The sequence below is a fragment of the Rhodnius prolixus genome, unplaced genomic scaffold (assembly GCF_049639745.1).
Source record: "Rhodnius prolixus isolate KJV_2025 unplaced genomic scaffold, Rpr scaffold_3, whole genome shotgun sequence".
NCBI classification, from domain to species: Eukaryota; Metazoa; Arthropoda; class Insecta; order Hemiptera; family Reduviidae; genus Rhodnius; species Rhodnius prolixus.
In genome coordinates this window covers 46,193,835-46,220,791 of record NW_027411603.1, presented here as the reverse complement: position 1 = coordinate 46,220,791, position 26,957 = coordinate 46,193,835, and the positions used below count along the sequence as shown (strand labels likewise).

The 26,957-nt window shown below is 35.6% G+C and overlaps 1 protein-coding gene across 1 annotated transcript in view; it reads right to left on the bottom strand.

The window, feature by feature from the left end:
• Positions 1-26,957, bottom strand: part of Dop2R (dopamine D2-like receptor) — a 464,663-nt gene that overhangs the window by 9,320 nt on the left and 428,386 nt on the right. The window contains exons 4-6 of the mRNA XM_074125938.1: positions 25,069-25,260; positions 16,319-16,428; positions 9,283-9,394 (exon numbers count right to left, since the gene is read on the bottom strand). Coding sequence (XP_073982039.1) covers positions 9,283-9,394; positions 16,319-16,428; positions 25,069-25,260 — 414 coding nt within the window. The remainder of the gene's footprint in view (positions 1-9,282; positions 9,395-16,318; positions 16,429-25,068; positions 25,261-26,957) is intronic.

Here is a 26,957-nt window from a genome sequence, read left to right as displayed (position 1 = left end):
CCCATTCTATGTTACATACAGATCTCCAAATTCCACTCATCTCCGAACTTGCCAAAATCCGATATAAAAATTTTCACCAAAAACTCTCATTTCATCCCAACCCTCTAGCTGCAAACTTATCTTCACCTACGCTACCCTCCAATCCTCGAAGACAGGCTGAGGCGCCGTTGGCCCCGTGACCAACTGGGTGACTGATGGCGGCCATCACTGGATTCTTTTACAGTTTACCCAATTTGGTACCTCGTTAATTGGCCGCGAGAATAATTATGATCACAACTGAATATTTTAAAACTTAAATTATGATTTCCTATCAAAAGCTCAATTTGAAACGTGTTCAAAATAGTTTTGTATTCATTACTTTAGAACGAGCATTTTTTTTTCTATTTTTAATTAAGGCTTACAAAACAAAAAACAAAAAAAAAACCTTAAAATTACATTTTGTGTTCATGTTAAGAGGGTTGCTCCGTTTCACGCGGGGGTTCCTTCCTGTCGGAAGCTGACAGTGTTGTAGGAAGAAGAGAAAAGAACTGTACAGTGTTCAGGAATATTAAAAAGCTAGCTCATTAAAGTGGCTACCATCCCTTCACACAAATTAACCAACTTACGGAGAAACCTTTTTGGCTAAAGTAAAACCTGTCCGAAGTTATTTACTCTAGCATCTTACTATCCATAAATTAGGTGAACTTTTTAAACAAGAAAACAGTAGTTTGACCAAGAAGAAAAAGAAAATAAATAATGTATTTAACTTGAGACATACTCTGTTACTACATTTATTTCACAACTATATAAATACATTACAATCTTAAATTGTATGTAATTGTATCGTGTTATTGGTATAAATCATTATTATGATTACGTTAAATTGAGTTGAAAATTGAGTTTTGAAAGAGTTCATTTTAAAGTGTCTGTCTATGTGTTAGAGAACAGAATAACTCAAAAAAATCGAATAAATTCCAGAAGCTGAAACTTTTAAATTCTATTTTCACGAAAAACAGTTCCGTCACTATTTTAAAATTTCCGGTACATCCCAAACAAGAAGTGCTAAGTCTTTTTTCCTCTGTTCTAAATTTTGTAAACTATTTAAACTAATTTCTAAACTAATTCTAAGATGTCTAACCAAAACTGAGAAGTAGAAGAATGTAGATCGACTGAAATGCTATTATAATAATTTCTATTTCCGGTTTTGTGTAATATTCTAGATCAGGGATGGCGAACCTTTTTGAGACGTGGGTCAAATTTTGATCATTTTTTTTAGTACTAGCTCTTGGGTCACTAATGCCCATTTGCACAAGAGTTAAGTTTACAAATTTTAAACTGAATATTTTCAAAACTAAACATCTTTAAAATTCAGTTGGCTTAACTGGGTAAAACGGGACGAAACAAGTGCTATGGAAGTCTCTTTTTACAAACAACTGAACTGCAACCTTACAAAGTGTGTTTTATCTGAAGCAAAATCTAAATACGGTTATTTGCTTTGGGTTGTCGATTTTTTTAACAAACAAAATATGAGTAAAATTATACCTTTTATTTGATATTTTGTAAACACTTTTTTATTTCAAATAATACAAAAGTATTTGTCGTCATTTGCGTTTTAGAACTGTAATGATCAAACTAAAGGTTATAGATAGTATTTAAATTGCTTTTGTGTCAATGCGTGATTGAAAAAAAAATTCAGATAGAATATAAATTATCCACACAATTAGAAAATCTAGATCTACCCGCGTAAACAAACAAATGGTTGCCTAGCAATTGTGGGTCAGTGAAAAAGCTTGCGCGGGTCAGTGTCTGATCCGCGGATCATAGGTTCGCTATCACTGGACTAGGTGATCTCCAAAAAAAAAAATTTATTTTAAGTAAATTAGGCCCATCATTTTGGTTTGAAACTTCTCCTCAAAAGCTTTAGACCAATTAGACTGGGGATTCAAGTGGGTTCTACGGAAGCTAAGACTTCCTCTATCTTCAGCAGATCCATTTTATTATAAAATTTCTATTAGTGATTATCGCCTATGTCTTCAAGACCAATTTTAAGTCTCTAGTAAGTCTCTAGGACAGAAAGTTGTGGGTCGTTATTCGTAAAGTTTTTTTGTTTTCTTGGTTCTTTTTCGAAGATGGTTACTAATTATTAAGGAAATTTTTTGGGAAAAAAACAGGAGATCTGCATGTCTTCAAATTAATTTCCCATCTGTGTTCAGGTTTTGGCTAAACCGTGTACCATCATCTTGTACGTCGTAGGCCTTCTGCTTGCTATTCTTGTCCCTTCCGGTTTCTTGAGGAGCACAGTTCTTTCATGAGGTTATCATGTAACTACCATTTTCAATGGTCTTCACCTTATCTCAATCTTCCATATCCATCTCGCCGACAAAATTCCTTCAATGCTTGGTTGATTTGCGGCTTACCGAATTGTTTTTAATACCATCATCCTGATACGTATAAATGTGACTGGTTGCAATTATGAAACAAATACTTTAAGGTTTCTTACCGAATAATGGTGCTGCTAAAATTGGGTACTTATTCCAAAGAATATTTTGAAAGGATAAATTCTCGCCAATTTTCTAACTACTCTTGAAAACTTTTCTACTTTGATTTCCCATTTTCTTTACTTTTCCTATGCATAGTTAGCTTAATGATATTCTCTTGTATTGAAATTCTTGCTATTAAATTTACAATTTAAATGATTCTAAAACAGTCTAGAGAGCTCTTAGAAGCTCTCTATTAATAGAGCGCATCGTCTTGTGTCAAATGTAATTAAGGGCACAGGACCGCCTACCCGCAAGCTCTGTCTAAATTTAATATGGTTGCCAGGTTCCCTTAATTTGATACTTACTCCATAACTTTTTAGTTTTAATTAAAATGTTAAATTTCTTATTATTAAAAATATTTTTATTCTTTATTCTGACATTGAACACTAGGAATAAATCTAATTATAAACTAATAAGTTTATAAAGTTATGATCTTTATTATAACTTGGGCGATATTTTAAAGTTAAAGCAGATAATTGTAATTGTATTAACTGTGACGTACAATGGAGAAGGACCCAGACTGTCTTGGCTACAAACTCGACAAAAGTCTCCTCAGACTACCAAATAAATCAGACAGCTCTAACCTCTAGTTCAGGGGTCTCCAAACTACGGCCCGCGGGCCCCGTTTATCTGGCGCCCCCGCCACACTTCCGGAAGGGTACATCTTTCATTGGTGGTATGTGGCGGCGTCGCTCATGTACAGTACTACTTCCGGTGACACGGTATGCACGCGTCAAGGCTTCGGTAGCAGAAGTAGGAAGAAAGGCAAAGCTCTATAACTAGACCGGACATTGACCATCTCATTAGCCAAAAGCAGGCCCATAGTTCCCACTGAAATACTGGGCAGTTTGGTGATTTAAATTTACTTGTTCTTCATTTTAAATATTCTATTTGATCCCGTTTTGTTATTTTACTTTAAAATAAGATATGTGCAGAGTGCGTAGGGAATAGTTCATAGTTTTTTTTTATAGTCCGGCCCTCCAACGGTCTTATAAAACTTTAATTTACAAGCTGCAAGTATTTCTTGGGTGGAACTGAAGTACTCTAAGAAGAAGACAAACAACACATTAATCTAAAAAGAATCTACAAAACAACAAAAACTGGATAACTTCACCAACTTGACCTGTAAACAGTTTAGACGACGATTAATTCCTGTACTGTCACCGGTAGTATTGTGGTATTGGATTCGATAACCCGGTCTAGGCCTTGGATTTTATCTAAGTAGTCAATACAAGAAATTTACAGTAAGGTACGTTTGCTAGCCGCCTCCTTGCAGACTTCTGAACGGTAGTTGGTTACTAGTAGTTGGTAAAGCCGGCCTAAACAAATAGGCATAACTTTAATTTCTTAAAATTGATCTATCAAAGTAAATATCTGAAAATATCACCTATCCGAGAAGCTGCCCTGAACGTTTCTACCAAAACCAATCAATGCCAATCTTCAACTCAGACATTATGACAACACTAATTTATATTTCTTCCTTTTTCAGGTGAGTTTACATTGCTGTTATATTAAGACGTTGTTCACAACCATTATTTTGGTAAGTGAATTTGATTTTATTTGCTCAATTTTGAATTTACGTTTATTTTTACACTAATTATCTAATTATAGTAAACATATTATCACTTCATAGTGTAAACGAGGGTTCCCCCCCCCCCCAAGTGAACGTTATAATTTTAATTACCTCCACAGGAAGTTGGCGTAATAATTAGGTTTTCTTTTTGGAGGGTCTCCTATGGGTTACTAAAATTTAGGGGTTAATAAAGGTGTGCCTGCTTAGAGGAAAGGGAAAAACGCCTTACTAGCAAGAGTGGTCGACAAAGAGGTCGAAGGGATTTTGTAGAGAGAGTAAATATTGCGGATCGTTTCCGGTTCTCTACTTTTTTTTCTCTTTGTAAGCCTCTAACGGCGAATGTTCGGAGATAGTCTGTGTTATCTGCAGTGAGGCGGAAGTGCACTGGAAAAAGCTGTGAATGAAAAGATATGAATGAACCCTAGTGTTTGTTGGCAAGCTTAATTAACATGAATAAATCATACTGTCGAACTATTAAATATGATGAACTATACGTAAATATGATTTGATACGATTGGGAGATAATCAATCAAAACTTACTTTATTTAATATTCTGATATTACTGAATTCCGGGCTACAATAAGTTGTGTATTAATAACAGAAACCTTTAAATAAGTGATTTTGGGGAATATTAAGGCGAGGTCAATATATGTTCGCAACCAAAATTTCTTTCTTCGTTACCAACGTTTCGGTAAATATATTACCTTCTTCAGGGTATTTTAAAATTTGTGGAGGTTAATTGTTAAACTATATCATCTATAACTGTTGATCATCAGTTAACATCATCATCATTTATTGAAAGCACCTCAATATTCCCCAAAAATCATCAATTAACAACGGTCAAAAAACCAAAACTATCTTTATATAAGGACAATTTATCGTAACAATAGTATTAAGATGGCCATATTAATGTTTCAAAAAAAGTATTTCCTATAACACTGTCCTTCGCCAAGGACTAACAAGCTGCAAAAAAGTCTTGGGAAGAGCTAGCAGCTGGGATCTCTAACCTGGGAACTACGCGTGGGAATTCAACTCGCCAATCACTGGGATAATCCCCTTTCTCAAATTTCTTAACAATTTCCTTTGCTGTTTAATTCCATTGAATTGATTTAATGCGGGTTAGCGGTAGAGGGGATGGATGAGAGAGAATGTGCGGTAACCGGAAGGGGGGGAATGGCTACAGAAATTGGGTTACTCTTAGACCGGTAACCCGGTAACTATTACTGAAATACTAGGGCTAGGATTAGAGACGTAAAGTTAAATCAGCAAACATATTGTTTTGTGCATGAGTGTGTGTTTCTGTTTGTATCTGTGTCTGTGGCTATGTGTTTCTGTAGGTTAAGCGCCCAGGTGATATAACTCGGATTGTGAAGGGGAGTTGGCAAGGAGGTTACTATTATCCGTGTATAGTTAGAGTTAAGATGGGTATTGCTGAGAGGTGGATGAGGACGCGCATAGAGAAAACAGAATTCTAGGTAGTGAATGTTGGCGCATGAGATGGCTAGAACAGTTTAAACAGTGAATATTTAACTACAACCTTTGGGGGCGGCTAAGGTTCAATTAAACTTGGATATAACCTGAGGCCCCGCCAACTCGCTCTCTCTGTCTCTCTCTCAACACTAGCCCTACTTCAGAGAACTACTCCTGAGTTCTTACTAGCCCATATAGCCCGGGTCCGGCTTTATCCACTAACTATTATAATCCTGGTGACCGGATGTAGCCCCGGCCCGGATTACTCTCCCATTGACGGAAGTACCTACTTAATTAAAGCCTTCCCTTGTACACACACTTGCTCAATTCCATCATCGACCATTACTCTGCGCATGATTGTAAGTTATATACATATATATGTATAACTTAACGTCAGTTAGGTAATTACTGTTACGTTAACCTAAAACTTTAGTCCATAATCCCAAAATAACTTCTAAAATCCTTCTTAACAAACTAAATTGTATTGTACATACATATACATACAATTTTCAATTTAAATGTTAATTTCATGTTACCATGTAAAACAGACTATATTTTAGTATTTAATCTACATTTCCAATTGACAAGTTGATAGGTGGAAAACTACATAAACCGCCATGGACTTTTCTATTTGAATTTCCGGAAATAGTTAATTCTCCAACTCATTTTAAAACAATGAAATCATATAGTTCTCTTCCACTTTTTCCTCAACTTACTGTAATCACCCGAAGGTCGCCCATTTTGTTTCACATTCGTGCGGCCATCTTTAAAAGCTTTATAACCCAATTAGGTACCATTACCCTGTTTATAATGTTTTTTCCATAAAATTCACTGAAGTCACGATAAGAAAACGGAATCACAGCGCGTATATTTCACAGTCGGCGGGAAGCATTTTAATTACGCACAAACAAAACGTAAACACGGAAAGAATGTTTGCGTAATAACGCGTCTGATTCCTTCCTGTCAGATCTAGGTACACAGTATGCATGCACCAAATGCTGACCGTAGTACTGCAGCGGCGGCCGAATTTCAAAATGGTACTTTAAATTGCGCATTTGAGCTCATTGGTGCCTTTTTTAACAGCATTGTCAGCCTAGGCACAGTGTTCTCTCGTTAAAAAAAACAACGCTGTATATCAGAGCGTAGGAAGCTGTTATAAAGAGAAAAATCTAAGGGCCAAACTGCCGGAAATCGAAACCGGGATCTCCACTTTGTTTAGAGTTCGCTAACCCACTCAGCTATTACTTCCGTTTGACTAGCTGTTATATTTTATAAATACGTGTAAGTTCTAACTAAATACACCAACTAAATACAGATAAAAATAATGTAATGGAGGAGTAAAGTAGTAGTAACTGCCTATTTTTTGAGGCAGGCTTTACGTCCAACTACCAAGTGTCGTAGACGGGGAGTCGACTAGCAAATATACTTTACTGTAAATTTCTTTTATTAAGTATTAAATAAAATCCAAGGCCTAAGACCGGGAATCGAACCCAGTACCACAATACATGTTAGCTTTACAGGCCTCGTCTCTTACCTTTCGGCTACCGTGGCGCCTGTAATGGAGGATTTGCCCTATATTTTTTTACAGGAAATTTGGGAATTTTATCTTTTATAGAAAAAGAGAAAAAAATTGTCAAAGTTAGGTGTTTTTCAACGTTACGCTTTTTCATGCAGTTTTTGACGATCAACCCTTATACAGCTGTCCTACCGGAAACAGTTTTAATACACACAGACAAATTAAAAAAAAACTTTTTTGAATATAATGGACTTGAAAAATCTGTAGTTTTGAACTTCCAGCGCTTTTTCGTGCTCAAGCGCCTGACATACGCACGAACACCCGCAAATCACACTTATTACTCACACTTATAGACCAGAAACGTATCCATCATTTCCGGAGTGAATTCTAAAATTGAAAACGATCGTTTTACTTCCATTTGCGAGTTTTAAGAGAAATCTAAGACAATGAATTTTTATTTAAGATATCTGTCACCAGAGCCCCACTATTAATGCGATCGTAGTTTAATTTCAAACCAGCTACTACCTACTTCTTTAAGATAAAAAAAAACAAAACAAGATCTCAGAGAGAGAGGCCGTGTAGATTATTAGTTCTCCAGGGACCCTTTAACCGAACCCTCTTCCGCCAGCTGTGTCATCACTTCACTGATTGGGTTCTTCCAGGCTGATGGAATTGATGGCGTCACATGTGTGCAACCCAGTAGAATAAAATTGTTTCTAAGCCTGTCTTTATCTTTCCTAGCGGAACTTGCCGAGATAAAACTTATCTATAGTTAAATTAGTCTGATTACTTCGGCGATGGATTAAACAGAGAGTGCGTCCTGTGGGTTTCGCAACAGATCTTCTTCTTTTTTTTTGCACAAAGCGGAAGTGGATGGTGAGGGCGACAAGTAATTATTTTTACATAGGGTTTGAGAAATATGATAAAAAAGTAATTTATATGAAGATTGGCACAAGTCGGTACTTTTTAAATGATCTTGCCCTTTATCTCCTGTAAATGCATGTTTATATACACTATACAGGGTGAACCAGTAAGTAATGCCCATAGGCCTACTGTGTAAAGTATATCTGAAGTGGACTTCAAAGACATATTGGCCAACATCATATTTTCCTCTGTTCTTGAGTGACGTCACTTTATTTTTATTTTTTCCAAAATCATTACTTTTTTTCCAATAAAAATGTTATTACTCAGAAAGTTTTAGTCCGAATTCGATTCTGATGACACGGTTAGAAAGACACGATAAATTTTCTGGAAATTGATACCATTTTGAAGCATAAGTTATTCTCCAAACAGCCTCAGTCTTCCTCCGGAAACTGGTAAAATAAAAGTAATCGAAATATTTAAGAAAAACTCATTAGGCCCTTACGAGATCATTATCAGACCAAGGTGCTGGCCACTTTTGATAAAAGTTTCCTTGTGGGCTTTCTAACGGTATATCATTTTCCAGGATTCCTTTTCTATCTTCGTATGAGAAATTACATTTGTTTTGCAAGAAAACGTGTTAACGAGCACTCAAGAGTGTTATCATTGAAAACACTTAAGGAAGATTGAGGCTGTTTGGAGAACAATTTATGCTTCAAAATGGTGTCAATTTTTAGAAAATTTATCGTGTCTTTCTAATCGCGTCATCAGAATCGATTTCGGACTAAAACTTTCTGAGTAATAACGTTTTTATTGGAAAAAAGTAATGATTTTAGAAAAAAAAAAATTAAAGTTACTTCACTCAAGAACAGTGGAAAATATGAAGTTGGCCAATTCGTCATTGAAGTCCACTTTAGATGTACTACAAACAGTAGGCCTATGGACATCACTTACTGGTACACCCTGTATACAGAAAAAGAAATCTGCTGCCAGCATCCCCACCAATTGATGCGGTTTAAGTAATTAAATTTTCCAAAAAACAAAGAATTTTTACTGAAAAGATACTTCTTGTTTTTTTTTAACACAAAACAAGTTGACGAAAATAAAATGGTACTGTTGGGTGGGGGGAAAAAAAGCGACGATAAGCTAACACGCATTTTTATCAAAAGTTGAAATAAATGCATATTTCCGGTCTATGCACAGGAAGTTTTCCAACTTATCACTACATTAGAGGCACTAGAGAAACCACAGAATTCCACAGAATATTTTTAAGATCTTTTATTGCCAGCTGATGAGCTCAAAAAAAAAAAAAGAAAAAAAAAAGGAAAATAATTTAAGTTTACCTTTGTATCATGAGGTAATAGATCACCACCCCCGGAGGCAGCATATCCGCTATCGTTGTTTCCATTTGGATCTCCGCCTCTTTCTTTCAACCCAGTTTTCGTACCAATAGTCCTAGAACAAAAGCATTGATCCTGTGTTATTATAATTTTTTTAAAAATAAGTTTTACATAACTTTTTGGGCAGTTCTATTTTGGGGGGGTTGATTTTCCACTAAAATCTGATTTTGGTACAATTTATGGTTCTCAAAATGGGATAATGTGAATAAAAATTTAAATATGTTTAAAAATACGAAGTTTGAGAAATATTTGTAGGAGAAAGGCTTGGTCGAAGTAGATTTACAATTATTTAAAGACAACATTTTGATAGTTGACAATTTAAATGAATTACAGATTAAATCAATTTTTTCCAATTTATTTCCTTTTCGTGCTATTGGCCAAAAGGTTGAAATCTGGTTCAACTATTGGTCTACATATTCTAGGGGGGGGGGCAACATTTCTGGCGTGAGTTGTAATATTCTTGGTGTTTAGAGAGAGATGGTAGTGCCTTGACGACTTCTACTTCTTGGGATGAATGTGTGTTTAGATAAACGTGTGACTCCATCTAGAAGAAGGGTTCTCGAGTGATTTAGTCTCGAGTTTTTTGTTCTTTCGATGATTCAATCTTCTAGTCATTGTTTTAACCCACATCTTGATATAATAATATACCTCTTCATATATAATACAATATAGTATATACAGAGATAGAAAACGAAACTCTACTAAATCTTTTTTATCTCCATCACTTTTATATAACAACCCTTTTATCTTTACTGTCTTATTTTTTTTTTTTTTTTTTGCGCATCAACAGCTGAGGTTATTAGCGCCCGGAGCTTTTTTCAGTGCACTGCCGGCCTCCGGACAGTGTTCTCTCGTTACAGACAACACTGTCCATCACCGGACAGTGAGCTGTAAGAAGCTCCTAGGAAGAGAAAATCTAAGGGTCAGCTGCTGGATTCGAACCCGGGACCTCCGCGTGCGAGTCCAGTATGCTAACCTTATAGCTAATCCCTTCCCTTTACTGTCTTATTATATTCGAAGCAGTATATGCAATAAAATATAAGACTATACTTATACTAAATTGCGATTAAAATAATAAATTAAGACTACAATGCATTTTATATTAATCTAATACAGCATTTCAAAAAATAAATCAATAACTTATATTTAAAAGGATGAAAGCCGAGCTTTCGACTTAGGGGTCATTTCGACTTCAGGGTTTATTGACAATATAATATTTTACATCATTAAAGTTACTGGATCCGCTGACTTGTCTGCCTATGAACTGGGATATGATCGGTTTTCTGTGTTCGGTTTTTAAGCGGTCAGTAAAATGTTTGTATTGTCAATAAGTTAAATCATTTTTTGAACTACATTACATTATACAAATTCATTTTAATACAATTATTGTAAGCAAAATACATTGTAAAATATGTCCCACAGTACTGAAGTTGACCTAGTCCCTAAAACAAAGTCATTAAAAATAATGATTTATATTTAATTGATTTCAAAGTCGAATTCAATTCAATGTCGAATTAGATAATGGGAAAAAACTATAGCAAAGTCGTACTTCCAAGTGACAGAATTTGGTCCTAAATATTTAATATCAGAAACGATAAACGTGCGAAATGAAGGACGGGCTAATATTCGTTGATTACCAATATTTCTTTTACCTAAAAAAATTGGGTATCTAAATAAAAGGCAAACACTTCATATAAAGGATTTTCCTTTTGTAAGCAAATTGAAAATGTTTTCACCTTATTTAATGGCTCTAAAATTTTCTTTTAATTTCATAGAATAAAGTGAACATTTCCACATCTTAAAACTATTTAGTTTAAAAAAATGTTCTACTAAATTTATGAAAAATGATTTTTATAAATTAAATCACCTACTAGAAAAACTATGGCTAAAACTAATCTATTGTTACTGTATACGCACAATAGAAAATAACGTTTGATTACGAAACGTTGTGTTGACTATACACATCAGGAAATTGACTCCATCAATCATCCGGTACTGACGTGTACATACACGTAACATACACCAGTAAATAAGTGCTCTCTCTACCACCTGCCTTTCAGTAAATTTATTTGAAATATTTAAATAAGATATTTTGGTAACCCGGGGGGGCTTATTGTAAGAAAATAATTATCTGCTGTGAATACCAGAAAAGACTTCTTTACAATCAAGTTATTCACTTTTTGGGAACCATTTTTTTGGCTTTGGGCACCAATGACTGCCTCAGATAAAAATAATAATAATAATGCATATTAAGCCTATATTCTGTCCAATGCCGGGGATAATCTAAGTAGACGCTTCTTACGTCACTCGTACGTACGATTAAACTTGCAAAAAAATAGACTAATGGTAAAAATCGATATTAATTTGATTTAAAGATCGTTAACATTTGGCGGAGCCTGTTTTTTTGAGTGCATAGTCGACCTCAGAGCAGTGTTCTCTCGTTATAAACACCGGACAGTGAGCTGTTAGAACCTCCTATTTTTTTATTATGATGCTGCTACAAATCCTATTATAGCAAAGACCCTGGATCTCATTTAAGATAGGGTATCTATTCCTTTTGTTCGGCTTTCTACGCCAGCCAAGCACCTTATTCTGGACATCCTCTGCATCTAGCACCTCCTCCCCGGGTGTCCTTATAGAACTTTTCTTGGTACTTGGTGATCCGGTCAACATTGGCCGAGCCATCTAGATATGCACTTTCTTGACACAAGAAACTATGTCAATTTCCCCAACTATAGTCTGTTGAGTTCTTCGTTTTTTGTTGTTTTTTTTTCCGGATCCTCCATTCACCCGGGCCGTAGATCTTCCGTGCAACCCTTTTCTCTCCAAAATTCTAAACAGATTTTCGCCATTCTTGCGTAATTGCTCAAATCACGCTACCGTACATATCTTTTACTACAACGGTGATGCCACTATTTGCTGCGGAGCCAAGGTATTAAGACTTATAAGAAGCTCCTAAGAAGAAGAAAACTCTTAACTCTAAAGGATTCGAATCCGGGAGCTCCGCATGGGGATCCAGGACGCTAACCGCTGAGCTAATCTTCTCCCACATGTTTGTATTATCTCATTCTTTTTTCCTTTTAACGTATTTATATTTCCTCGTGTATGCAAATTGAAGATACTTTTCATCAAAAACTAGTTCAGTCCTGGTTTGAGGAGTGATATCGTTAAATAGGCTTTTCACGATTCATGATTAGCTCACTTGGCGTAATAAATACAGAAAATGAATCTGCAATTACAACTTTACGAACTATTACAACGCCGGAAATGTAATGCGATTGGTTTATACCGCATAGTTTTCTTTTGTTCAAACTTTCAAAGAAAATTCCTATGTAAGACATAGTGTACGTATATTGGGGAGAGTAGATTTTCTTCTTTTTTCTTTTTTGTTCAAAGACGATTTTCCCATAGAAATATGTTTAGTATTCCTCTTAGATAAAGCTCTGTATACGTGTATACATGTGATAGGATTTGGCAGGAAATCCGTTATGTACACAAATATGGTAGATATGGAAATACGTATGTAGATACACAAAGAAGTTTAATTCGTTTCCAACTAACTTGATTTACTTTGTGAGCAAAAGTAGAAAGAGGAAAACCTTTTATCGCATTCGTTTCCCACTTTCAAATATGTGAGTAAATAAGTACACATTTTGAAAACACTCCCTTAATAGAATTTGGAATTTGGATTTTTGATAAATAGATTTGAAGGGCTAAGGGCAAGAAAAAAACCGAAGAAAGAAAATTCTTTGCGTCGAATTTTTCTTTTAACTTGATCTAAAAAAAAGTTCATCTAAAAATACAGTGGAGGTTAATGTGGGCGTAACAGTTGACTCACCAAATAATGGAGAAATCGAAGAGGAAGTTGAGAAGGGGAAACACCATCTTAGCCCCATCCCGTTTTCTAAGGCACCTCTTCATCACAGCTGAGTGAAAGGAGGCTGAAGAATTGCAATAAATAAGATCAGATAATCTTTAACCTTCAATTTGAGCCGAAAATCGTTATTCGAGAACTTAACTTGAGACTTAATCAACGATCAGCTCTTTTAATCGCCCTTCAACTGTTAATTCATCCATTCGATCATTCGACATATCATTTCATATCACTAATACCATAATAATATTAATATCCGCTCAGTTATTATCTAGGAAATTAATGATGAGTACAGTCCATTGGTTAATCAGTTAGCGTCTGATTTGTTTGCCTTAATCTAGTTGGCATCTCTGTTTAAGAAAACTGGAGGTTTAATGTAGGACGTAACAGCCAAAACAAAAAACTTGAGCGATTTCTTGAGAAACGCACGTGGAAAAAATACTGTTTCTGTTCAATGGCCGTTTTTTAAATGGTATCCAAAATGTGATGTCACCGCTGGGCGGAAAAGTGAATTGTCGCGAAATCCAAAATGGCAGACAGGAAGTATTTTGATTATGCTTTTCGAAAATCAATTCCAAAATATGTAACAGTTATTAAAATTTTTGAAAATAATATCCAATGAGCATTTAGATGAATATTGAGAGCGGCCTATATAATAACATTATTGGCAGTTTATAATTTAGATTGCATTTTTTACTTAAATGCAGAATGAGGTAAATCGATAAAAGTTAGTTTCCCTCAACTGGAGTTTGAAAATTTTAGCTTAAATTTTCACAGCTGGGAAAGGTACCGGATGAAAGTGTTCATTAAATATAAAAGCGAAACCAACTACTAATCAAATATGAAATATAGATGCTCCTCTCTAGATACAGGCTATAGCAGATATAACCGCCTATGAAGGCAGGGAGAAGAACTCCAACGTGGACATTGGTTGTGGACAGTGTATCGACAGTGGTGGAGGCTATATATGTATATATACCTTGCCCATTAGCCTGTGTTCTAACCACTCTACAGCCTACCAAAAAGCCATAAATATTGGCATTATTATTGGTCCAGCGCTTTACCGCACTTACTAACGTACCTACTTCACACATTTTACGTCACCATTTATTTACCAGGCTATACATCCGGCCACTTATTCGTAAAGTTGGATGAAGGAATTGAGAACTACATATTCGGCTCCCCTTATTGTATTATTCAAGACTGTTTCTTCGTCGAATTCTGTACATATATATATATATATATATATATATAACACTCACGAGTTCTTGCACGGTCTAAGATTGTTGGTAAGAGTTAAAGGGGACGTAGTCGAATCTATGTAGTGCTATTGAGCTGGAATACCCGCAGAGACGCCAAAGTCTTTAGAAAAAAAGAAAGTGGCTAATCCATTCCTAGGTGGCTTTCAAAAGTGAAGAACCAACTAGTTCTCCCCCCACCGCCATTTTAAACTTCTTCCGGCGATATTAACTCGTAGAAGAGATATCAGAGTTGTGGGGATAATATTATGAACATGTTTGCAAGTCTAAAAACCACCAGAGTGCGGTCCGTAATGTTGTAGGAGGATTACAAATGTTTTAAATAACTACTCCATTAACCAGAGCTGACGAACTGTGGGGGAGCCACAGCTTCATGGACCACAAGTCCGGCCCAATCTTTACACCCCTCTCCCTAGAGAAAATTACACTTTATTGGCATGTCGGATAATGGGGTCGGAGTACCACATAATTAATTAGGTCTTTATAAGGGATTACCTCGTTTTAAATTTTAGTGTGTAAATTAATTTCAATTAAGGAATTGACCTTTGGGATCAATTTGCTCTAAAGTTTCTTTTTTAATTAAGCAAATGAGATTCTAATTTCTTTTAAAAGAAAAATATTTCATTAACAAATTTAAGGGAATTTAAAAAATCAATAAAATATTAATTACCTAAATAATAATCATGATTTTAGTAAATTAAAAGTTTAAACAAGCCAAAGAACCATTTAAACTAATTGCTTCAGGTTTAATTACCAAGTAGTTCGGATTAGCATTTTATCTCTAGTTCTTTAAACTTTTGGGCTTTATTTATCCAAATTCAATTATTGCCTAAACCCATATTCAAATTCATCTCGATTCAATAATTCTAATTAATTTCACCATTTCTTCTCAATTCATCTTCTATATTATCCTAAAATCCTTAAGCTTCTCACATTTTTTGGGTGCCACGCATTCTCTTTGATCTTAGGGTACATCTTAACACCAGTAATAGCCTATAATAGCGTAGATATTTTATTTGGAAATATAAAAACAATCTCACGATAAAGCAGTTACATCCAAGAGCAAACTCTACAGAATGAGCGTGTGGATCAAAGTAAAATTTTTCCAATTTCCTGGCAGAAAGAATAGAGGACGAGGGAAAACTTGGAAATGACGTGAAAATTTCTCATCAAGCTTTTTCTATTTAGAAAGAAAGAAAAAAAAAACTGGGTGTGCGTAGATTTATTGGATTTTAAAGTTCACTTATTTTCCAGACGTTCGAGTGCAGGAAGATGGGCGATTCCATGAAAATATCGGCTAAATTTTCTTTCTACGTAATCTCAAAGAAGAAAATACTTAAAAGTATCTGCAACAATAAAATTCTATTTTTTAGGGATTTTATATAATAATGATTTCTTCACCCTTTTAGGGAGCTAATTTAAAATAAATTTAGATACAGATCTTTAGGTTCAAGATGCTCTGCCAGCAAAGTTCATTGTTTAAAAATTTTTGTTCCCCATTATTTTCTTACATAGTACTTCAAAGAAAGACGGAATCCAGCGGCTGGCTCTTAGATTTTCTCTTCCTAGGAGCTGCTTACAGCTCACGGTCCGGTGTTGCATTTTATTGAAGCTTAAAGTTGATCCCCAGCGCTTGACTCTTTAACTAACTTGACTCCTTCACATCCTGAGCCACCCTACACTTGGTCCTTTCCACTTCTAAATGGCACTTATTGTCCCAATCATTTATTGCCTCCTTAAAATATATTTTAAATAAAGTGAGCAACATGCCGCATCTCTGTAATGCTAAATAACAAAATACATTTCCAAAAAAAAAAAATACCAATTTCCCTCTATTATACATTACCCTTGGGCTTCTTCTGCCACCGTGGCCAGGATGAACTCGGTACTCTTGTCGTTTGAAATGACGTGGCAGTCTTCTGACCCGGGCGATCTCTCACCTTCATCTTCCTCGTCCTGGGAACATATATTTAGGAAATCAAGTTCTATAAGTTCAAGTTCAAATAAAAAGTAAAGACAGATTTCGGGTTGGAATTTAGCTGCTGGCCTTTAGATTTTCTCTTCCTCAGAGCTTCTTACAGCCCACTGTCTGGTGTTGGACAGTTTTTGTAACGAGAGACCACTGTCCGGAGGCCAGCAGTACACTGAAAAAAGCCCTGAACGCCAATAACTTCCGAGATTGACGCGCCTTAAGTAGATATGCACCTTTTACCATATGCACAAATCACGCATAATTTTGAGAAAAATCATTGAAATAATTTAAAAAAATTACATTAAATACAGTACAACCTCGATTAACCGGCCCTCGGTTAACCGGGAATTCGGATTAACCGGGATCATGTTGGAGTCATCATAAGAACACCTGGATCGGTGACGAAACAAAAGTTAATTTTCGGTGGCGACAGGAAAATTTTTTCCGATGTGACATAATCGTAGGCGTGGCAGCAACTCTTTTATACCTGATTTTCTTGAAGGTTCATTATGTATGTATGTAGAATACCTATGTAAAAACCTAAATGTGGTGCAATTAGTACTGAATTTCTTGGGATTTACCACGGTCTTAAAAAAGACCATGGGATGACAAAAAAATAAAATAAATACATAAAAAAAAAGGATGTTAAAAATAAAAAAAGGATTGCCGTCTAAGATAGGAGTTTCAGAAAGTTAGGTTCAGAAAGCACCTGCACAAATTAGGGCTTATTAGTAGCTCGGAACCGTTGTGCAGATTGTGCCAGGAAGAGGAGGAAACGGCCTCCCACCTGTTATTCGATTGCGTTGCAATCGAGAGACTACGCTACGACATCTTTGGGACTTTGAGACCAAAGGAGATTGTAGCACAGAAGTAAGGAACTGGTAGGGAAAGCCCTCAACCTTCTTAGAAGGGGAGGTTTCACCTACTAGATTTAGAGGGAAGGCACAATAAGCCTCTTGTGGCTGCGGTGCCGTGGGGTATAGGTCCCGGCCCGCCCGTCTAAATCTAAATCTAAAAAAGATAGGAGTTGATCAATGGGACGAAACAGTTATGTATTACTAAGTAATACTGTGTATTCGGTTTAACCGGAATTTCAGTTTTCCGGGGTGGGTATAGCCGGAGGTCAACCCGGTTAATCGAGGTTGTACTGTACATGAAAACGCATTATTAGAGGAAAATCTATTTTTATAAAATGACCCTTAAGGTTAATTCATTTTCTTCAAATTTGGTATTTTAGTAACAAACTTAATTTTAATAAATATTATGAGGATGTGTGGACACATTCTTGCAGACCCAGGCTCCACTCAACCTTGTTAAGCAAGGTGTAGTGATTGGAAGCTATGGGTCTGCAAGAGCCATCCCAGCTCGTGTAGTATATGGAAATCAGAAGAACCTTGATAGTGGGCGCTAATGACCGTAGAAGTCGATGCGCCGAAACAAAAAAATTAAATAAATAAATAAATATTATGAACTGGAGCGAATATTATTCTAAATGGCCGTCTAGAACGGTTAAAAAGTTTCAAAAAAGCGGCTTTGCCGGGTCTGTCTGTAAGTGAGCCCTATAGGAAAACCTTAAAGGCCCTACAAAAAACCTCTTAGTAATATGGTATTTACGGTTGATTGATTTCAATCCAAGATCTCATTGGCTAATTGGTGATACCTAAAAAAAAGTTTGCATTTTCCTGACAGGGTAGAGCCAAAAATCAATCAATTTCGAAAGATCTGACAATTTTTTTTGTTTTTTAGTAATTGTTAAGAACAATTTTGTGAGTAAATAATTAATATCTCGACCAGAGAATTATTTTAGGAATTCGATCAAATTCCAATCGACCCTAACTGGGCTAGTATTATTGGGCCAGAAGTTTGCTAATTTAAATGCAAGCACACAGAATCTCGTATCTAGTTAGTCCTTACTCTCTTTGTGTTAGTAAACGTTCAAGTTGAAATTACATACAGTTAGATATATAATGTGAATATATGTTTGTCTGTCTGTGTATGTGTGAGTTCTCTGCGAGCCCAGAGATGAAGAGAGTAGTCCCTAACATCCGGCCAAAAAATATCCATCACGATGGCCGCATTCCTGTTTAACATGCATTCAAACTGACCTCTCTCCCCCCTCTCTCTCCCACTCAAAGAAGAGGTTTTGAATAAAATTTGCAATGCAAAAATCATCATAACGCAAACGTCAATGTTACCAACCTTACGGAAATCTGAATAATTTTGAAAAAGTTTTATGCGAACTTGTGTAACGACATTCATTTATTTAGTTGGGTGGGGGACCCATGTTCTATGCTTCCTTTAGAATTTTTTTTTTTTTTTTTTTTTTTTTTTTTAAAGTTAATGCTTGTGTAAATAGTGAAACCCGTTTTTTTTAAAAAATAATTACAGCTAACTTGATAGTAAACTAGGGTTTTTCCTTTTTCCTGGGCCGTCTACTAATTAGCGAAGGGCTTAAAAACACAAAAAATGGAAAAAGTAACAACCCCTAAAAAGAAAAAAGTAAAAAAAACGAAGTCACCTTAACAACTTGATTCATTTCAAATTGTTTATTAGAAATTAGTAAACAACAATTTTGTGCTTTATTTGTAATTAAAACTGTCCCTTGGATCGTCAAAAAAGTGCAAGAAAAAGCGTAAAGTTGTAACATACTTTGATAATTTTTTTCTAAAAAGTAATCGCCTATTTTTTTAGGCGGGGCTTAACGTCCAACTACCAATTAGATGTCGTGGACGGAGGCTACTAGCAAACATACTTTACTTTAAATTTCTCATATTAACCATTAAATAAAATCCAAGGCCTAAGACCGGGGGAATCGAACCCACTAAACCAACAATACATCTTAGCTTTTCGGGTCTAGCCTATAATCGCCTAACATACTTTACTATAAAGTTCTCATATTAACCATTAAATAAAATCCAAGGCCTAGACCAGGGGAATCGAACCCACTAAACCAACAATACATCTTAGCTTTGCGGGTCTAGCCTATAATCGCCTAACATACTTTACTATAAATTTCTCGTATTAACCATTAAATAAAATCCAAGGCCTAAGACCAGGAGAATCGAACCCACTAAACCAACAATACATCTTAGCTTTGCGGGTCTAGCCTATAACCAACCGCCAAACATACTTGACTATAAAGTTCTCATATTAACCATTAAATAAAATTCAAGGCCTAGACCAGGGGAATCGAACCCACTAAACCAACAATACATCTTAGCTTTTCGGGTCTAGCCTATAATCGCCTAACATACTTTACTATAAAGTTCTCATATTAACCATTAAATAAAATCCAAGGCCTAGACCAGGGGAATCGAACCCACTAAACCAACAATACATCTTAGCTTTGCGGGTCTAGCCTATAATCGCCTAACATACTTTACTATAAATTTCTCGTATTAACCATTAAATAAAATCCAAGGCCTAAGACCAGGAGAATCGAACCCACTAAACCAACAATACATCTTAGCTTTGCGGGTCTAGCCTATAACCAACCGCCAAACATACTTGACTATAAAGTTCTCATATTAACCATTAAATAAAATTCAAGGCCTAGACCAGGGGAATCGAACCCACTAAACCAACAATACATCTTAGCTTTGCGGGTCTAGCCTATAACCGCCTAACAAACTTTACTATAAATTCCTCATATTAACCACTAAATAAAATCCAAGGCCTAGACCAGGGGAATCAAACCCAGTACCACAATTAATTTTTTTCTATTTTATTGTAAAAGAGAAAATTCCCACATTTTCTTTAAAATACACGGAAAATCCTTCTTTTGTAACTGTCATTTTTTTTTGCAACAACGCAGATTAATAGATTTCCAGAAAAAAGTTGCCGAAAATGAGGCAATTTCAAAAATTTTTCTAATTGTTAGGTACTTTTTTTTTGTAAACAACGTACCAACTCGTGTATAAATGTAATTTATAATATATTTTTTTAATAAAGTCAATCTGTTAATTATTTCAAAATATTTGTTCCACAAAGTCTGGACAAATCTGGGTTATTTTTCTCGAGTTTGTACCTTCATAAACCAATACCATTATCTGGAAAAAGCATCTCTGTTTAAAACAACCGCATTATCAAATCTCTTTTCTTTGGCGCGGGGTACTAAGAGGCAAAAAAATTCCTTAATAAATACCTTAATTGGATGATCAATGCTGCTTTTTCTTGCAGTATTTTTAACGATCATCAACCCTTATACTACTGGAGAGTATTAAAGGAATAAAAGGTCGTTTCGCACCTAGTTCTTCTTTCAAAAACAAAATTCTTTCCAGGGTCCAATCAAATTAGACGGAACTTAATACTAAACAAATTATCTAAACTTCAATTATTTAGAAAGATCTACGATTAGTTAGTTACAATTATCCAGTATGTCTAAAACAATTCCAAAGGCCTCGCCCAGAATGTTCATACTCTCCAAGTAGACTCATGGATGGCTAAATCGATATTATTCCACTCAATAACCAGAGTACTAGAGTGCTAGGAACCACTTAGTACCTGAAGGCTAACCGGCTGGAAACAAGTACTCTACTGGGAGAATATCTTAGTTGGCCAAACGATACTGGTACTTTACCATCAGACAGATCAAGCACCTTTACTCAGGTAAACAGACAGAAATCGGTAGTCATTGAGAGATATAGAGGGAAATGGGACACGGCTTTTATCTTTACCATGTATGACAAGTGGTGATCGATTATTTTTTCTCTTTTTAGGTGTTTTTCCGCCCACCAGGACTTAGTTTTCCGTAGAAATTCCAAGTTAATGAAAATTTATCTATTAAATTACTCGAATTTCTCTTACTTCAATTTGTTATGCTTTTGTCGTTGATTTTATCCAGCTTAGTTCGCATGTTTATCGTATCTTAGACTGTTTTCGGTTTTACATCGATGATGAGAGAGATGTTAAATTAATTGTAGGTCTAGAGATTTCGACTTCACTTATGTTTTGACAATTGTTGACTGAGCGACATGGTTATTTCAAAAGTTTAATGAATCGTAAAAACGTATTTATAATAATAAAGAAATAAAAATTAATGAAATATAGTTGTTGTATTTTATAAGACGGTGGGGGGGGGGGGGCGATTTTTTTCTCTGGAAGCAGAAAGAAAGGCTTCTCTGTAAGGTTATATTTCAGTATGATGAACGGTTACAAACTTTATAATGTAGGTCTTTATTGGACGACTCTTCCCAATAATTTGTCAACTATCAAATTGAGAGAGTTTCTTGAGGGTACTGATACTTTATCTAGGTCATCTAGGATTTCCTACGATGTGCAGATACGGGTGATAGCGATGTAACAGGGAAAGTAATAGGGCTTTGTAGGCCTAATTATTCAGGTCAGGGTGGAGGCTTAAATTTTATATTATAAACCATAGTATTTGGGCGACTTCTTTTTGGATTTGTTGAGCTTCACAGCTCAATTCCTTAATCCCAGATAGATCGTATTCATGGTCTTGTATATTAGTATTTTTTTTTTATATATTGTTAGTTTGGATCGTCCGTCCAGTTTTAAGAGATGTTTATATCGTCTGTTTCTGGTCCGTTAGTCTAGAATGGAGAATAATGTAGCTTAGATTATTTAAATATATGAAGTCTGAAGAAAACTCGTGGATATTCATATTAGATTTATTCTCTCTTATCCGATACTCCAACTAAGCGTATAATTATACAGATTTATCAAATATTTTCATAACTATTGTTGAAGCAATAAATATCTGACTGGAGAATTCGCTCCCCCTACCCACCCATCAAAAGAGCGGAAGGACGCGTCCTTTGTTTGAAATTAGTAGAATGGACGGTTTTCAATAATGGAAATAATATCGTGAACAGCGTAGTGGAAAGTTCATTGAAGAGAAGCAATCGATAAGGATAGCTGAATACAATCTTCCTCTATTAGACTAATAAATTATTTAATGAACAAATAAAAGGGATAAATTTAATAATAATAATAATTATTATCCTAGGCGCACAACAATTTAATAATATAGAGAGAGAACAGTATCTACAGATCATCTACCACAGCCCAGCTTTAATGAATCTTTTGCATTAAATCAATTGTAAGAAAAACTAATCGGGCAAATTTTCTCTGATAATTACAATTTTCATTTACAGTAAGAGATAATTTTCTGGATATGGGAAGTACGGCTATTACGTCTAATTTTTGATTCACTCTTAGAGAAGAATCCCAGAATCTGAAAAAAATCAACTTTGCAGTAATTGTTCTTGTTCTTCCTGTTGTTTTCACTTTTTTTTTTTTTTTGTAAGCACCGTAGCGCCTAAACGCGTAAATCGATTTTAATGAATGAGGAGTCAATCGATTCTATTTTGGGGGGGGCTTTTATTTTTTGCTACAATCAGCGCGTTGGCGCTATAAGTAACAGGGATAACAGTGACAATAAATAACAGTAGTATACGATTGGAGAAGTTACCCAGTGGTAACACTCCAAAATATTAGTCATTCTCTTCCCTGAAGAGGAAATCAAGAGGCCACTGTCTTTTAAGGCGTCTTGTTCGGGTTATCAGGAAGGGTTCTTGAAGAAAGATTTTTAGCTAGAGGATTTATATGAGATTGCAGGTTGAAGTGGAGTTTTCTGTATCGTGTTTTAGCGACTTGTGTGGCAATAAAAGGTATGTTAAGGTCAATGTGTATAGTCCAGGATGGAGACATAAAATGTAGTGTGTACAATAGTTCGAAGTATTTTATATTAAAGAGATTGAATCCTTTGGAGATTTGTGAGTTTGATTGAAACCCACAGCTCTATTCCATACGCCCAGATAGGTTTCAAAATAGAAGTATAAATCAGTCTTTTGTTGTCCAGAGAGAGTTTTGATCTATCGTCTAAGAGTCTTTTAAGTAGTCGATAGCGTCTGTTTAGTTCTGTTCTTTTTAGTCTAGTGTGGGTTGTTCCAAGAAAGTCATTCGATTCTGAATTTTTTAAGTAAATAATTCTTAAATAATGGTTATTTCCTATGGAGTCTAAAAATAGAAAATCTGAATTATTCCAATATTACCCTTTACAGGAAGTAATATCACTTTATACAATCGAAGTGTACTGCAACGTGTCTTACAATAATTTCTATGATATGAATATAAAAATGAATCCATTTGGAATAATAAATCAGATAATAAATATGAGCATCCAATAAACTAACCATTTAAATAAATAAGGAATTATTTTTAAGAAAAACTTTTCCTTTATCACAAGTAAAGTATTCATTGGCACATCCATTTTGTCGGCACTGTTTGAAATGCATACGTTCCAGGGTAACATTTGGTAGTTTTTCTCCTAGCCGTTCTTCTTGGCAAAGAAGTTTGCCGTTGTAACGACGTAAAACTTGCTTCACCCCGTACTTTACTTCACTCCTGTGTAACTCTAAAAGAGGTATCTCGGCCGCTTCCACCCTCCTCTCATCGTGATCACCTTAGAGAGTAACGCTTTTTTTTTTTGGATAATCTCCAACTTTTAAAAGTTACAGTTTGCCTGAATTTCTCTTTGTGAGGCCCCCCGCAGTAGCCTTTTCCAGTTTTAGTAGGGTGATAAACGATGTAGTTAGGCAGGTTATTTATCATTAAATCCCATAGGTGGGGTTCTCTGGTCACCCTCTCCAAATATGCCATAATTTTTAGTTCCACTTACCGCTCGTAAGCGAAGTTGCTCTGATCGATTTTGGATTTTCAACTGGAATTACAAGTTTTGCGGAACCAAGAAAAATAGGAAGTAGATTTCAAAAATTGATAAATGTCATTTAATAATTTAAAAGACAAATAACCCGTGCATCAAGAACGGGTTTATCAAAGCGATACAATTTTTTGTCTATTTTGCGGCATTATTTCCACCAACTTCTACGCACTTGTCCCATCTTCTTAGAAGACTTCTTATTCCCTCTGCGAAGAATTCTTTACCTTGATCTCGAAGCCAGTTTTGTCCTTTTTCCTTGAAGATGATGCCAGGCAAAGCTTCTTTCTTTGGTCTATACAGATAAAAATCTGTAGGGGCAAGATCAGGAGGAGTAAGGAGGATGAGATAGAAGCTCCCAAACAATTTTGTCAATCAGTTTCCAGCGTCAAGCGTTGTCTTCAAAAAAGTCGGACGCCCTTCCACTGCCATCCCTGGACAATTCCTCAACAGCGACGGCCTGACTTTGTTCTCAATCGTATCTATGTAGTATAGGTTACAGATAATGCGTTGTTCCTCCAACGAAATAAAAACCACAGGAAATCGGACCATAGGCACTACCGGAGCGGTACTCTTCGTTTACGCTTTTGCAGTCCACTTTTAAAACTTTTCTCGAGTAAAAAAACTAACGCAGTTTATGCAACTTTTATTCATCTGGGAGAATATTTGTTGTAAAAATAGGGGAAATAAAAATCACATTCAGCTGTTCTTCAATCGAGTAAACACGCCATCGTAACGAAGACCTAGAAAGATTATGTCTTACGTAAATATTAATCAAACAAAAGACTGACACTCTTCGCAAGGTTAACCAACCTATACTTACGAAAGTTTCCATTTCCTGCGTTATTTTCCATTTTTTTTTTAAATTGCCAGCCACTACCCTATAAAAGCCACTGTTTACGCTAAGACATAAGAAAGCCGAATATTGCTCTAGTTGACTAACCTGACTCCCAGAGCCTGTATTGGTTGGTCTCTCGTCGTCCACACTGGAACCAGCAGGAAGTAACGCTGAAGCGACTAACGTCGTCTCGGCTAGCCGGCGGGTCTGCGCTACATTCTCTATCACAATGCCAGGTTTCAGCTCTGAGTCAGGCTTTCTAGCCGCCCTCGCTTTCTTTGCTCTCGTTCGCAGAGCCTGCAAAAAAAACATCAACAAAAGAACAACAAGTTACCATTTTCTTAATGTTAATAATCACTTTAGGAAGGGAAAGGAATAACCAAGCAATTAATATTAATTGCAACCGTTTTTGCACCTGGTATACCAAAAATCAAGTTTGAACTCTCTGCGAGTTTCATTTTTGGGTTTCGCTTCACTTCTCAGAGAGTCCAATTTTTGAAAAACAACTTTTCCGTACGAAAAAGACCACAAATCGCGTATTTCCTGTGAAAACCAACAGGAAGTTAAAATATAAAAATTGACTTGCAGTAGTACAAAATACAACAATCGATTTATTATTTTCTTTTTTTTTATTACCGGCATAAGAAACCATTAAAGTTTATTGCGCCCTTGTCGGCCAATACTCCTTTTTCAGAGAACTTTTGGACTTATTCGTGCGGGGGGGGGGGCCCTATGTGAATAAATACAGATGATATTCGATCCATGTTTTTAATATTTTCAACATGCTACCAAATACATTGCTCTATATACATATACATACATATCTGTGAAGAATGGTGCATTGAAGCGGATAGAGCCAGGGTCTGGTATTTGTATGATAGATTAAAGTGAACGGAAACAGGGATCAGCCCTGGCACAACAAGCTCTGAACTCACAGCATCACACTTCTTTCTCACGCTGACTACGCTGGGGTTACTCTTGTTATAAAAATTGTATTGATTTTTTATCACTAAAATAAAATAAAACTTTGTAGTTTTAATTTATTTCAACTCGCAAAGTTTCATTTTTGTTTTTCCCACTTCCTCTCTTACCACGGTAAAGAGGAAATACTGCTATCGTGGAATTTTCATCTTTTAGCTTTTAGGACGGAGAGAGATTTTTAATTTCTGAGATGCCGTGTGTACGAAATGATGTGTACCCACCGTTCGGGCGTCAATAAGTTAGTGGCCAAAGTAAGTGCACCAAAATTGCCACCCTATTGTGGCGGGTTCTTTCTTTAAACTTCGTTAATCCAGAAGGAGCTTTTTTTTTTGCGGAGCTTTCGCCCTAGGGACCAGGTTATCTTCAGGGCTTGTACTGTTCAAAAGCAGACAGGACAGAAGACACACCAATCTTACATATAACAATGTAAAAAAAAAATATTGTAAAAGTCAATAAGTCCTGAAGATGACCTGGTCCCTAGGGCGAAAGCTCCGCAAAAATACAAACTAAAATAATGACTGAAATGACATTCTATCTTCTTTCTGGATTCTGGATTAATGAAACAGTCGCCCAAAATCAATGACCTATAACCTTTGTTAATAATAAATAATAAATTCTCTTTCTCTATACAAATATTAGCTAATTTATTTTTTTATACACTTGATTTATTTAAGATAAAAAACTGTAGCTGAGTTCTTTAAATACACTATAAAGATAGTTGGCTTTTGACTATGACTTCATGCTTCATAAATCAATCTGCCTTTCGTGACCTATTAAGGCTAGACAGCCTACGTTTGCACTTCCATCAAGGTGTTTGAGATATCGTGGGCAGTCATAAAAAATTCACATTAAACGAGAAAAAGTGTTTTCATGTCGTAACCTGTTCGGGTGGCTATTTAAAGCCTCCAGCTGTGTGTTCCAGGGAGGCTACATGTTCAAGCACTCCGTCTTAAAAGGCATAGTGGCCAGTGACTTTGTTTGATCACACAATCTTTGTGTATCTAAAAATATTT